We start from the raw sequence: 12,492 nt of genomic DNA, 5'->3' as shown, positions 1-12,492 counted from the left end.
ATCAGTTACAATGATGAGGGCTCCAGATGATCTGATCAATAGAACAGGTTGCTCATAAAATTAACATGCAAGTGGCTGAGCACTCCACAGACATGCATAACCTTGATGTAGTTCTCAAGGAGATTCAGGATGACACAAATATGACAAGGCTGGCCCTTTGAAATACAGGTACTGCTCATTTTTGTCAGCTGAATGGACTGGAATAATGTGAAATAAAGTGCCTTGCTCAAGAAACACAATGTGTTGCTGGGAATTGAACTCATGACCTTATGATCATGAGCTGAATATCCTAACTACTGAACCATGCACCTTCACACCTGAAAGAATCATAGAAAAAGTGGACCACAGTGAAATTTGAACTCAGACTGTAAAATATCATAACTGAACACTTCAAGGCATTTTTCTGACATTACTAACAATTCTCTTGATGAAAATGATGACAATAATTATGTTAATAAAATTCATGATGATGATGATTGAAGTAGTGGTGGTGATGGTGATGGTTGATCATAATGTTAATGATATTAATGATGAGCACGAAAAATTTAAAAAAAAAAAAAGAGAAAAATGACTTTCACTTACTTTTTTCTTTGATAGTCTTTAGATATGGTGCCAGAGAGAAATGGATAAAATCTGGAGCATATCCCATGGCCTTTGGAATATAATAAATATTACATAAATATTTTCATTTATTTATTTATTTATTTCAGAAAATATATTTAAAAACATTCTATGAATAAAAACATGTAACTGTAGATGTTGTCAATAAAGCAGATATAATTTTCTTTTATTTGAAATAGGTAACATTTGTTTCAATATATTGATATTTTGGACTCTTGATACCAGAACAGAACAAGGACAGAAAGGAATTAAAAGTTCAAATCCATGATATAGAAATTAATCATATGAGGACAGAAGATTGTTAAATTCATGCATATTGACTGATAGAAATGTCTGGCTTTATGGTTACGAAGTTGCTTCTTAACCCCATGGTTTTGGGTTCAGTTCCCCTGTGTGGCACCTTGTTACAACTAAACCATTGTAAGTGGTTTCGGTTGATGGGAACTGAAAAGAAGCCTGTTGTGTGTGTGTGTGTATACATATATATATATATATATATATATATATATATATATATATATGTGTGTGAGATGTTATTACATGAGTGATGTTATTCATTTCCAATCTTTCATGAAAACAAATTTGGCTATGGGAAAAATATTATTTTGCTTGGAAACAGATGAAGGTTGTTGACAGGAAAGGCATCTGGCTGTAGAAATCTGCCTCAACAGATTCCATCTAAGCCATGAGAGCATGGAAAAGTGGACATTAAATGATTATGATGATGTTGATGTTGATGATATGACTTAGTCAAAAGAAAAGGCAATGTGCAAGACCCTTTATGGGGCTCTGAAACTGATGAGAGGGAGAGAGAAGTTACTGTCAAACTGAGATTTGGCTCAAATGCTTATCACAGAATGGACTTTGTTAAAAGCACCAAAGAACCAAGCAAAAGTGTTAAATCAGGTGATGGGTTGAGTCTACCACCCATGTAGCACCATGGTGTGATTTGAAATCAGAAATCAAAGAGCTGGAACTCATACTGCAGAGTATCTCATCCAACATTCTAGGCTGGTACTTTATTTATTGACCCAACAAATTTTATCCGACTCATGAAAGCATGGAGAAGTGGATGCTAAAATGAGGGGTGGGTGGGGTGATGAAATGAGTATTACCTATTTCTAAAAAAAAAAATCTACATTGTTGATGACTTCTTTACTTATATTTTATAATCATATAAATACATTTTAAAAAATAATATACAATATCTTTTGTTTACTTATTCCAGTCATTAGACTGCAACCGTTGTGGGGCAATGCTTTGAGGAATTTTACTTGAACTAATCGACCCCAGTACTTGTTTTCTCTTTAAGCCTGGTACTTATTCTATCAATGTCTTTTATTGAACTGCCAAGTTACAGGGACATAAACACACCAACATCGGTTGTCAAGCAGTGGTGGAGGACAAACACAGATATAACAACACACACATATATATATACACAATGGGCTTCTTTTTAGTACCGTCTACCAAATCCACTCAGAAGGCTTTGGTTGGCCCAAGGCTATAGTAGAAGACACTTGCTCAAGGTGTCATACACTGGAACAGAACCTGGGACTATGTAGTTGGGAAACAAACCTCTTACCATACAACCATGCCTGGTTAACAGTGAGGATGTAGATGTTGTTGATTAAGTGAAAATATCAGTTGACTTCATCCGGCTTTCTCTTCCTACATCTCACTACTTCTCATACTAATATAATACAGTATGTTGTACTTTTCCTCAATCACATCCACTTTAGACTACTCAGTATTGGTTAACAAATACTCCCTCTTAAGAACCATTATGAATTTGACCTTGTACTAAAATTAGAAGGATTAATAATATTATCAGGGCAACAAGCTGGCAGAATCATTAGCACATTGACAAAATGCTTAGAGATATTTCTTCTGGTTCTTTACACCATGAATTCAATTTCCACCAAGGTTGTCTTAGCCTTTCATACTTTTTTTTTGGGGGGGGGGGGGTAAAATAACTACTATTTAAGTACTGGGGTCAATATAACTGACTTGCCCCTTCTCCTCAAAATTGCTGGCCTTGTGCCTAAATTAAAAATAATTATCATTGTGAGCTGGCAGAATTGTTAGTAAAATGCTTATCAGCATTTCGTCTGTCTTTTATGTTGAGTACAAATTCCTCTAAGGTCAACTTTGCCTTTCATCCTTTTGGGGTCTTTGAAATAAGTACCAGTTGAGCACTGGGGTCGATGATATTGACTTACCACTTCCTCTGAAATTGCTGGCCTTTTGCCAAAATTTGAAATCATTATTATGAAATATCTTAGCAGTATTTCTTTGCTTTCCAAGTTCAGATTTTTCTTAGGTCAACTTTGCATTTCAACTCTCCAGGGTTGATGAAACTAAGTATCAGTCACATGCAGGGATTAACAATACTGACTAAATCCTTCCCTTTGGTATTGCTGGCCTTGCTTCTAAATTTAGAAACCTTTTAATGTGTGTGTGTGTGTGTGTGTGTGTGTGCAGACGCGCACGTATGTGTGTGTGTGTGCATGCACACGCAATGTGTGTGAGTATGTGTGCGTGTGTGTGTGTTTGTTTGTGTGTGTGTGTGTGTGTGTGTGTTTGTGCACATGCATGTGTGAATGCACATGCAGACAGAACCCTAATACAACGCTCTTTGGTACAAACATACACATGCATGCACATCAACATGACTATGTATATGTATTTACATTTTCATATGTAAGTGCATGTATTTCTATTTACTAGTAGCAGTACTGAGCATTGCCTGGTTTATTAAAACCTAAAATAAATACAATTGCATGAATTCACAACACAAGTTTGGATAAATTGGTTTAAAAAAGGAGCTGACAAAATGTTCACTGATAAAGTGTTCACCCAGAATTTCAAAATTTGTTTATTTGTAAGTCTCACTTATACATATAAGTCACACTTGAGTATAAACCACACTTGTGTATAAACCATACCCCTAATTTAGTGTTAAATCTTGGTATATTTTTTTTTCCTTCAATAGTTTTTATTTTTGCTCCACCCAGGTTTTTTTCCAGTTAAAATCAAGTATAAAGGTATATGCAACTCGTATATGAGTAAACACCCTACATGTATCCAAGCAATTTTGGAGATGTTTCAAACTGAGCTACATGAAGAATGTTGCCCATCAATACCACTGCCGCCACCACCGTCATCACCATTGCCAACAAATATATAAATAAACAACCAAGTACAAAATTTAAAATAAAGATTTTACACTTTTTTTTTTGTTATTTTCTGGGAAAACATGCTTCTTTTTCCTCAAAGATACTTTACTAATTTATATAATTACTCTAAATGAAATATTTTTCTAATCAGTATATTTTTTTATGATGTCCATTGCAGTGCTTGGGGTTATACAATGTTCCTTACTTTTCTGTTAGGAAAAAACAACAACAAACACTAAAAATAACTAATTTCAGAAAAATTCATATTCTGTGTCTTTTTCCTTGAAAAGATGTGGTTGTAAGCAAAATTTCAGATATCTAAGTGCAAAACTGGGAACATACATTCACAGTTTTTTTATTAAAATGTTTATACATGTGTGTACATATCTATGTGTATGCATGCATGTGTTTGTTTCTGAGCATTATGTGTGTATGTGTAATTGTGTTTGTCTGTCTGTCTCTGTCTGTCTATTTGTAAATATGTATGTGAATATATTTTGTTTTGTAAGTGAGTGTGTGTGTGAAGATGTGTGTACAAGGGAGAGAGAGAGAGAGAGAGAGAGAGAGAGAGAGAGAGTATGTATATGTTCCCAATGTTTAGTATAAGTGCTGAGTCAGACATTCTTACCAAAATGTAGCAATGAGTAAATAAATATTTATGTAGAAGTCACAGAATAGTAAATGATGAAAAATAGAACAAAGAATAAAATAGTTTATATGTTTCAAACATAATTTTAGCTGTGTTATATGTGCACGTGTGTCTGTGTATGGGTTGGTGCAAGTATGTATGCATAATATATATACATATACAGATTCTCTTATTCTTTTACTTGTTTCAGTCATTTGACTGTGGCCATGCTGGAGCACAGCTTTAAAGGGTTTTAGTCACAGAAATCAACCACCCCAAGACTTACTCTTTGTAAGCCTAGTACATATTCTATCGATCGCTTTTGCCAAAGCACAAAGTTATGAGGACATAAACACACCTACATCAGTTGTCAAGCGATAGTGGGAGAACAAACACAGACACAAAGATACACACATAAATATATACATACATATATATATATATATATATATATATATATATATATATATATATATCATGGCTGTGAAACATGGATTGTGACTGCTGAGAACATGCGTAAGCTCGCAAGGAATGAAGCCAGTATGCTCCGCTGGATGTGTAATGTCAATGTGTATACCTGTCAGAGTGTAAGTATATTGAGAGAAAAGCTGAACATAAGAAGCGTCAGTAGTGGTGTGCAAGAGAGACGATTGCGCTGGTTTGGACATGTGGTGAGAATGAATGAGGATAGCTGCGTGAAAAAGTGCCACTCCCTAACAGTTGAGGGAACCCGTGGAAGAGGTAGGCCCAGGAAGACCTGGGCTGAGGTGGTGAGGCAAGACCTTCGAACATTGGGCCTCACCGAGGCGATGACTACTGACCGAGACCTTTGGAAATGTGCTGTGCGTGAGAAGACCCAGCAAGCCAAGTGAGATCGTTGCCAGGGCCCCTGGACTGGCTCTTGTGCGGGTGGCACATAAGATGTACCATCCTGAGCGTGACCGTTGCCAGTACCGCCTGACTGGCCTTGTAGGGTTTTCGAGCGAGATCGTTGCCAGTGCCCCTGGACTGGCTCTTGTGCGGGTGGCACATAAAAGACACCATTTCGAGCGTGGCCGTTTTCGTGCGGGTGACACGTAAAAGCACCCACTACACTCTCTGAGTGGTTGGCGTTAGGAAGGGCATCCAGCTGTAGAAACTCTGCCAAATTAGATTGGAGCCTGGTGTTGCCATCTGGTTTCACCAGTCCTCAGTCAAATCGTCCAACCCATGCTAGCATGGAAAGCGGACATTAAACGATGATGATGATGATGATGATGCAACAGGCTTCTTTCAGTTTCCATCTACCAAATCATCCACTCACAAGGCTTTGGTCAGTCCAAGGCTATGGTAGAAGACACTTGCCCAAGATGTCATGCAGTGGGGCTACACACATATATGCAAAACAAGGTGGTAAAAATAGCACTTGAATACCAAAGGTAGAGTAATATGTTTTTATATATACTATGGGCTTCCACACAGTTTTTGTCTATCAAATTCATTCACAAGGCACTGGTCGACCCGAGGCTATAGTAGAAGACACTTGCCCATGGTGCTGTGCAGTGGGACTGAACCAGATGGTTGCAGATACTCTTTTCTGAATGAAAGAGTGAATGATCACTAGAACTACTCAATGAGAGGTGATCTGGAGCTAAACTAGAACATGTCCATCTATAAATTTCATAATGTAGTTTGAGATTATGTCTGAATAAAAGATGGCATGGTCACTTATGGAACATCATTGAACAATAACTGAACAATAACAATAAAGGACATACAGGACACTGTAGTCATAGACGCTATGTTAGGGGGAAAAAAGCAAGATGGTCATGACTGGAACATCTCTGATCATAAGTGTTCTTGATAAATTGGCCTGGAATTGAACAACAACAACAATATTAATTCATCATTATCATTTAACGTCTGCTTTCCATGCTAGCATGGTTTGGACGATTTGACTGAGGACTGGTGAGCCAGATGGCTACACCAGGCTCCAATCTGATTTGGCAGAGTTTCTACAGCTGGATGCCCTTCCTAACGCCAACTGCTCCGAGAGTGTAGTGGGTGCTTTTACGTGCCACCGGCACAAAGGCCAGTCAGGCGGTACTGGCAATGGCCATGCTCAAAATGGTGTATTTTATGTGCCACCTGCACAGGAGCCAGTCCAGCGGCACTGGCAACGATCTTGCTCGAAAGTCTTTACACGTGCCATGGGCACAAGTGCCAGAAAGGCGATGCAGGGCACAGGTGCCATGGTTTTAAACTAAGCATTATATGTTTAATAAACTTGTACCAAAACCACACAGTTATTATGATGACACAGAAATTTAATTGATTACAAATTAAAGCAGAAGAATAAAGAACAAAAACAGTAAAAATAAAAATTTTTAAAAACCATGGTCTCTTTTATGACTGGTTTACATTGATTATTTCAACTTTTGTTGGAGTGATAATTTTACAAGCTGATCTCCTCCTCACTGAAAACCGCTTAACCATGAAGAGCAAATTAAATCTACTTTTTATTTACTTTTTGTCAGTCAGGCACACAAAAGTAGAAAATGTTGTGTACCTTGTTTAGAAATTTATAATGTCCTAATCAAAGGAAGAATGGCAACAATCATGACTGCTATAGGAATTCTGAGATTGGGCTGGCAGTGGTGGGAAACAGGTGAAAAGTGTGCTGTTTATTGTTATTTTCATTACTATAAACAGCCTAACGGTAGAACACTGAAGATTCATGGTACTTAAAAGCAGGGCATGCAATTTTTAAAAATCAAAGACTTAATTGAAATAGGGCAGACATAGCATGTGTCATATAACCTCTTTCCAGACATCTCTCATAAAAATGAAGGATTTATTTTAAAACTGGGCGATTGTTTTTTGCATTCATTTTTGTACCTTAAGCATGCAGAAAATGCCAGTGATATATATATATATATATATATATATATATATATATATATATATATATATATATATATATATATAGATAGATAGATAGATAGATAGATAGATAGATAGATAGATAGATAGATAGATAGATAGATAGATATATAGATAGATAGATAGATAGATAGATAGATAGAGATATAAAATTATCTGCAGTCAGTTATTGCAACTATGAATGTTCATCGCTTTGATATAACTTGATAAGCTTTTCTCCATACTAGTCAGTTTTTCACTTGGCTTTGCAATTTATTATGATCAATTCCTTTCCATGTATATGTATGTATATATATATATACACATAAAAGGTATTGGTATCTAGAAGATCCAAAGAGTGGCAGGTAATGCTAAGGAAGTTCATAGTTAAACTCTTGGTTCAATTGTGATATGAGTGAGGAGTTTAATGTGGGTCTTGTATTAGCCTGCATATATATATATATATATATATATATATATATATATACATACACACACACACATATATATTAGACACAAAGAGATAACAACACCAAGGCTGTGAGGAGTTTTCAGGACATTTATAAATGTATATAGAAATGTATATATAAATGTATATATATATATATATATATATATATATATATATATATATATATATATATATATAATATAAATAATATATATATATATATAGGCATATAAACATACATATATGTACCTACTTACATATATATGTATATATATATATATATATATATATATATATATATATATATATATATATATATATATATATATATACAAGACATTACAAAATGTAAACAATATGAAATACGAAGACAAACTTTTTTATGTAAACAACGACAGAAACAAATGGAAAACAAGACAAGTAACATAAAGAACAACCCTTCATCAGTCGTCGACTGTTTATCTACTCCACAATTCGAGCAATTCATGACAATATGTGCCTTTGAGAAACAGTTGCTCCTGTGAACCAAAATGAAATTTGGGATTTGCGGAGGGTCAAAGTTGGTAACAAAAACAGGACGGTGAAAACAAACAGTGAGGGCCGCTAAGCCAGATGAGGTAAGGTGGCGAACGCTGGAGGAACATTCTTTGACAGGAGAAAAGATAGGGGAGGAGACAGACAAGAATGCATTTGGTCTGTGCAACAGACTGAAAGAAAAGAAAGATGATTACATGAGGGAAAGAAAGATGGATGATGTCTACATGTTTACATGTGAGAGTAAAGGAGGAAGAGGGACAGAGGGACAGATAGAAAATGGTGAAGGGGAGAAAAAATAAGAGAAAGAAAGAGAGTGAGAGAACAGTACAGGGCAGAGTTGCATCAAAATTATATATATGTATGTATGCATGTATATATCATCATTATCATTTTAATATGCACTCGTTCCTGCTCACAAGTGTCAGACAGAATTTGTTGAGATGAATATTCTATACTCAGATGCTCTTCCCATCATCAGCCCTCATCTATTCCCAAGCAGGGTAATATTTTTCCATGACTAGACATGTTTTCATGGAAGACTGGAAGTGACAAACACAGCTTGCATCATTGTTACACTCATTTACAACTATCATGCGATGTCAAGTAAGGAGACATAATACACACACACACAATGGACTTCTTTCAGTTTTTGTCTACCAAATCTATTTACAAATCTTTAGTAGGCCTTGAGCTATAGAAGACACTTGATCAAGGTGCCATGCAATAAAACTGAACACAAGTTCACATGGTAGGGAAGCAAACTTTTACCACTCAGCCACAAGCACAGATAAGGCTTCATGGTTATGAAACATTCTTCAGAATCATGGTTTTGGGGTTCAGTCCCACTGCTTGATAGGTTTTAATTTAGATCACTTTAAGCCTTTTGTTACCATATTTCTGTCGAAATACACTGCCTTTGTTTCACTTGATTTTGAAAATAACAAAGAATTTATTAAAATAACTTTGTCATTATTAAGCTGGTATTTGGAACATAAGTTAACATAAAATTTTGATGGAAGGTTTTTTTTTTTTAGATCACTTTAAAATAGGAAGTATGTATCATAGAACTACGAAACAGTCTGAAATGAGTTGGTATCAAACAGATTAAAAGAAGTTCTGGATAATCAATGTCCAGAAAATTGGTGAAGTACATGAATTACAAATTAAATTAGAGGTATGTCTTTAATTTCTTCTTTTTCTCACATTATGTAATCTATTTCTCCATTGTTCCAACCAAAAGTACTCAAAACAGGAAAACTGATGTAATTCTTAAACAGGTGCATCTCAGTTCAAAGCTATGGAATGGTAAAGAAAAGCCAGATTTTTTTTTCTTCTTCCTAAAAGAGTAAAGACTCTAGCAAAGGTGATGCATTAAGATGACATTTGAACTCTATCTAATGGACTATAATTCAAAATAATAATCAATGCTTCTTAACTGGCCAAAAAAGAAAGCAAAAAAAAAATAATAAATAAACTTGAGATAATCCTCACTGAGAAAGATTTGCTTGGGAATAGTTTACTGAGATTCTCTTTATCTTTTTTTCCCCTTTGAGTTACAAACTTCCTAAATGACACTCAAGGTTTCTGCATATATCTTTCAAATACATACACACAAATGGAATCATCATCATCATCATCATCATCAGAATCATTTTCTGCACCAGATTTCGCAACAAGTAGGGCATCCAGCCATAGAAAATATGCTTCAACAAATTCTGTCTGATTCATGCAATCATGGAAAAGTGGACATTAAAATGATGATGATGATGATGATGATATACACATATGTATGTTTGTGTGTAATGTATTGGGAGATTATCAGGCTACCATTAAGTCTGCTTGGAAGCAAGCGGGGTTTGACAAGAGGAAGGAATCCAATTGAAGGAAAACTATGCCTCAACATACTCTCATCTGACCCATGCAAGAATGGAAAAAGTAGATGCTAACAATGATGATTGTGATGATGATAACAACTGTAATGATGATGACTATGGTGACATCCACAATAACAATGAGGATGAGGATAGTGATGTTGATGACAAAGACAATGATGATTATTATGATGATAGTGAAGATAACAATGATGATGATGATGACACCAACGACAACAACAATGGCATTGATGACGAAATAATAGTATTTAAAAACAAGCATAGTTTTCTTATATTTTAACTATACTATTACCATTTTCTATAAATTTAAGACAAACATTTTTTGCTATTAGTATTGATGTCTAGACTGATTAATATAGAATTGTGTTTTCTTATAATTAATTTTTTTTTTTTTTTTTTTTTTTTTTTTTTGTAAATTATGACACTGTGGTAGATATGACTAGCACCCTCTCTAATTAGTGCAGCAAAATACCTACAATAGAATTGAACTCAAGACCTACTGAACTAAGGATAATTCACTAACTTATAAATTGGCTATTTATATTTTGTACAACATAAATGGTTTAAATGAAGGTCATGCTTTTTGCAATAAATTAAGATTTCACTTAAAGATAATTTGAAAGCAAAACTTACTGGATTCTTCTGTTTGGCAGCAGTAAGTAGTGACATGGTGATTTCTGACAAATAGTCAAAGACAAGGAAATCTATTTTTCCATGATGAATAAGTTGTGGAGCTGAGAAAATAAAATATAAAATACACAAATAACAATTTAAATCTTATACATGTATAAACAAGCACTCATAAAAACATAAACACATATACACACACACTCTTCAGGTTGTACAAATGGAATATAAACTGCTCAATACATCATATCGTAAAGTCTACTCAGCTCATTACAACACTGAGTTTCTTGCAGGTATGCGTTCATCACTTGAATGAATATAACCCATGCCACCATGGAAAATGGACATTAATGGATGATGATGATGATGACGTGTTTGTGTGTATGTGTATGTGCATGCACAATAATGTAAATACACACATACTTATATATACATACATACACATACATATGTGTTTGTCTGTGTGTATATATACATGTGTGTATGCATGTATATATATATGTGTGTGTGTGTGTGTGTGTGTGTGTGTGTGTGTGTGTGTGTGTGTGTACATGTATATATATATATATATATATATATCATCATCATCGTTTAACGTCTGCTTTCCATGCTAGCATGGGTTGATATATATATAAAATATATGTATGGACATATATTTTATATATATATATATATATCTTTTACTCTTTATTCTTTTACTTGTTTCAGTTATTTGACTGCAGCCATGCTGGAGCACCACCTTTAGTCGAGCAAATCAACCCCAGGACTTATTCTTTGGAAGCCTAGTACTTATTCTTTCAGTCTCTTTTATTTCTTTATTGCCCACAAGGGGCTAAACAGAGAGGGGACAAACAAGGACAGACAAAGGGATTAAGTCGATTACATCGACCCCAGTGTGTAACTGGTACTTAATTTATCGACCCCGAAAGGATGAAAGGCTAAGTCGACCTCCTTCTTTCGGTCTCTTTTGCTGAATGGCTAAGTTACGGGGACATAAACACACCACCATCGGTTGTCAAGCGATGGTGGGGGGACAAACACATATATATACATCAGTATACAAAGGTATATGAAAATAGTCATACTACATCTACAAAATGTCAGTATCAGGCTGCGGCTTCAAATCCAAAGTGATGGGGTGAAGAAAAATGATTTATTAGAATTCGTAGTAAGCATATTAAAAGGAAAGTTGATCCAATGATTACATGGAATTCGTGAAATCCTGTTGCTACAAAAAAGGTTGATCTGTAAATTCTATCTGAAATAGAGAATGATGCTTCTATGCATTCTATTATTTGGATATATATATATATATATATATATATATATATATATATATATTATTTATTTAAAGGGCACAATACATGTCTAAGTGCTACTAATAGTTTCATATGTTGAGAAATACTCAAACCTATTCTTCAGGTGCAAACCACATATAACGAACTAAAAAAATTGAATAATAGAAGAAACACCAAAAAATCCAGAAGGCAGCATATAGAAAACACAGAAAGTAAATAACAGAAGAAAAAAAAAACTGAAATGTAAAAAATAAAAAGTAAAAAGGTAAAAGAGCTATCCTCCTTAGATCTTAAATGATAAGGCTGGAAAGATATCAAGTCAGTCAGAGATAGGTGGAATTTTCCAATTTTTCAAAAT

At 34.7% G+C, this 12,492-nt stretch overlaps 1 protein-coding gene across 2 annotated transcripts in view; it reads right to left on the bottom strand.

Moving 5' to 3' along the window:
• The window catches only part of LOC106882171 (uncharacterized), a 139,602-nt gene that overhangs the window by 74,881 nt on the left and 52,229 nt on the right, over window positions 1-12,492 (bottom strand). For both annotated transcript variants that reach the window (XM_014932757.3, XM_014932756.3), the window contains exons 2-3: window positions 10,843-10,943; window positions 583-652 (exon numbers count right to left, since the gene is read on the bottom strand). In XM_014932757.3, coding sequence (XP_014788243.2) covers window positions 583-652; window positions 10,843-10,878 — 106 coding nt within the window. In that variant the 5' untranslated portion in view covers window positions 10,879-10,943. The remainder of the gene's footprint in view (window positions 1-582; window positions 653-10,842; window positions 10,944-12,492) is intronic.

The sequence above is a fragment of the Octopus bimaculoides genome, chromosome Z (assembly GCF_046866305.1).
Source record: "Octopus bimaculoides isolate indiv1 chromosome Z, ASM4686630v1, whole genome shotgun sequence".
Classification (NCBI taxonomy): Eukaryota; Metazoa; Mollusca; class Cephalopoda; order Octopoda; family Octopodidae; genus Octopus; species Octopus bimaculoides.
The sequence above is the reverse complement of the archived record's forward strand: the minus strand, read 5'-3'. Positions and strand labels throughout refer to the sequence as shown.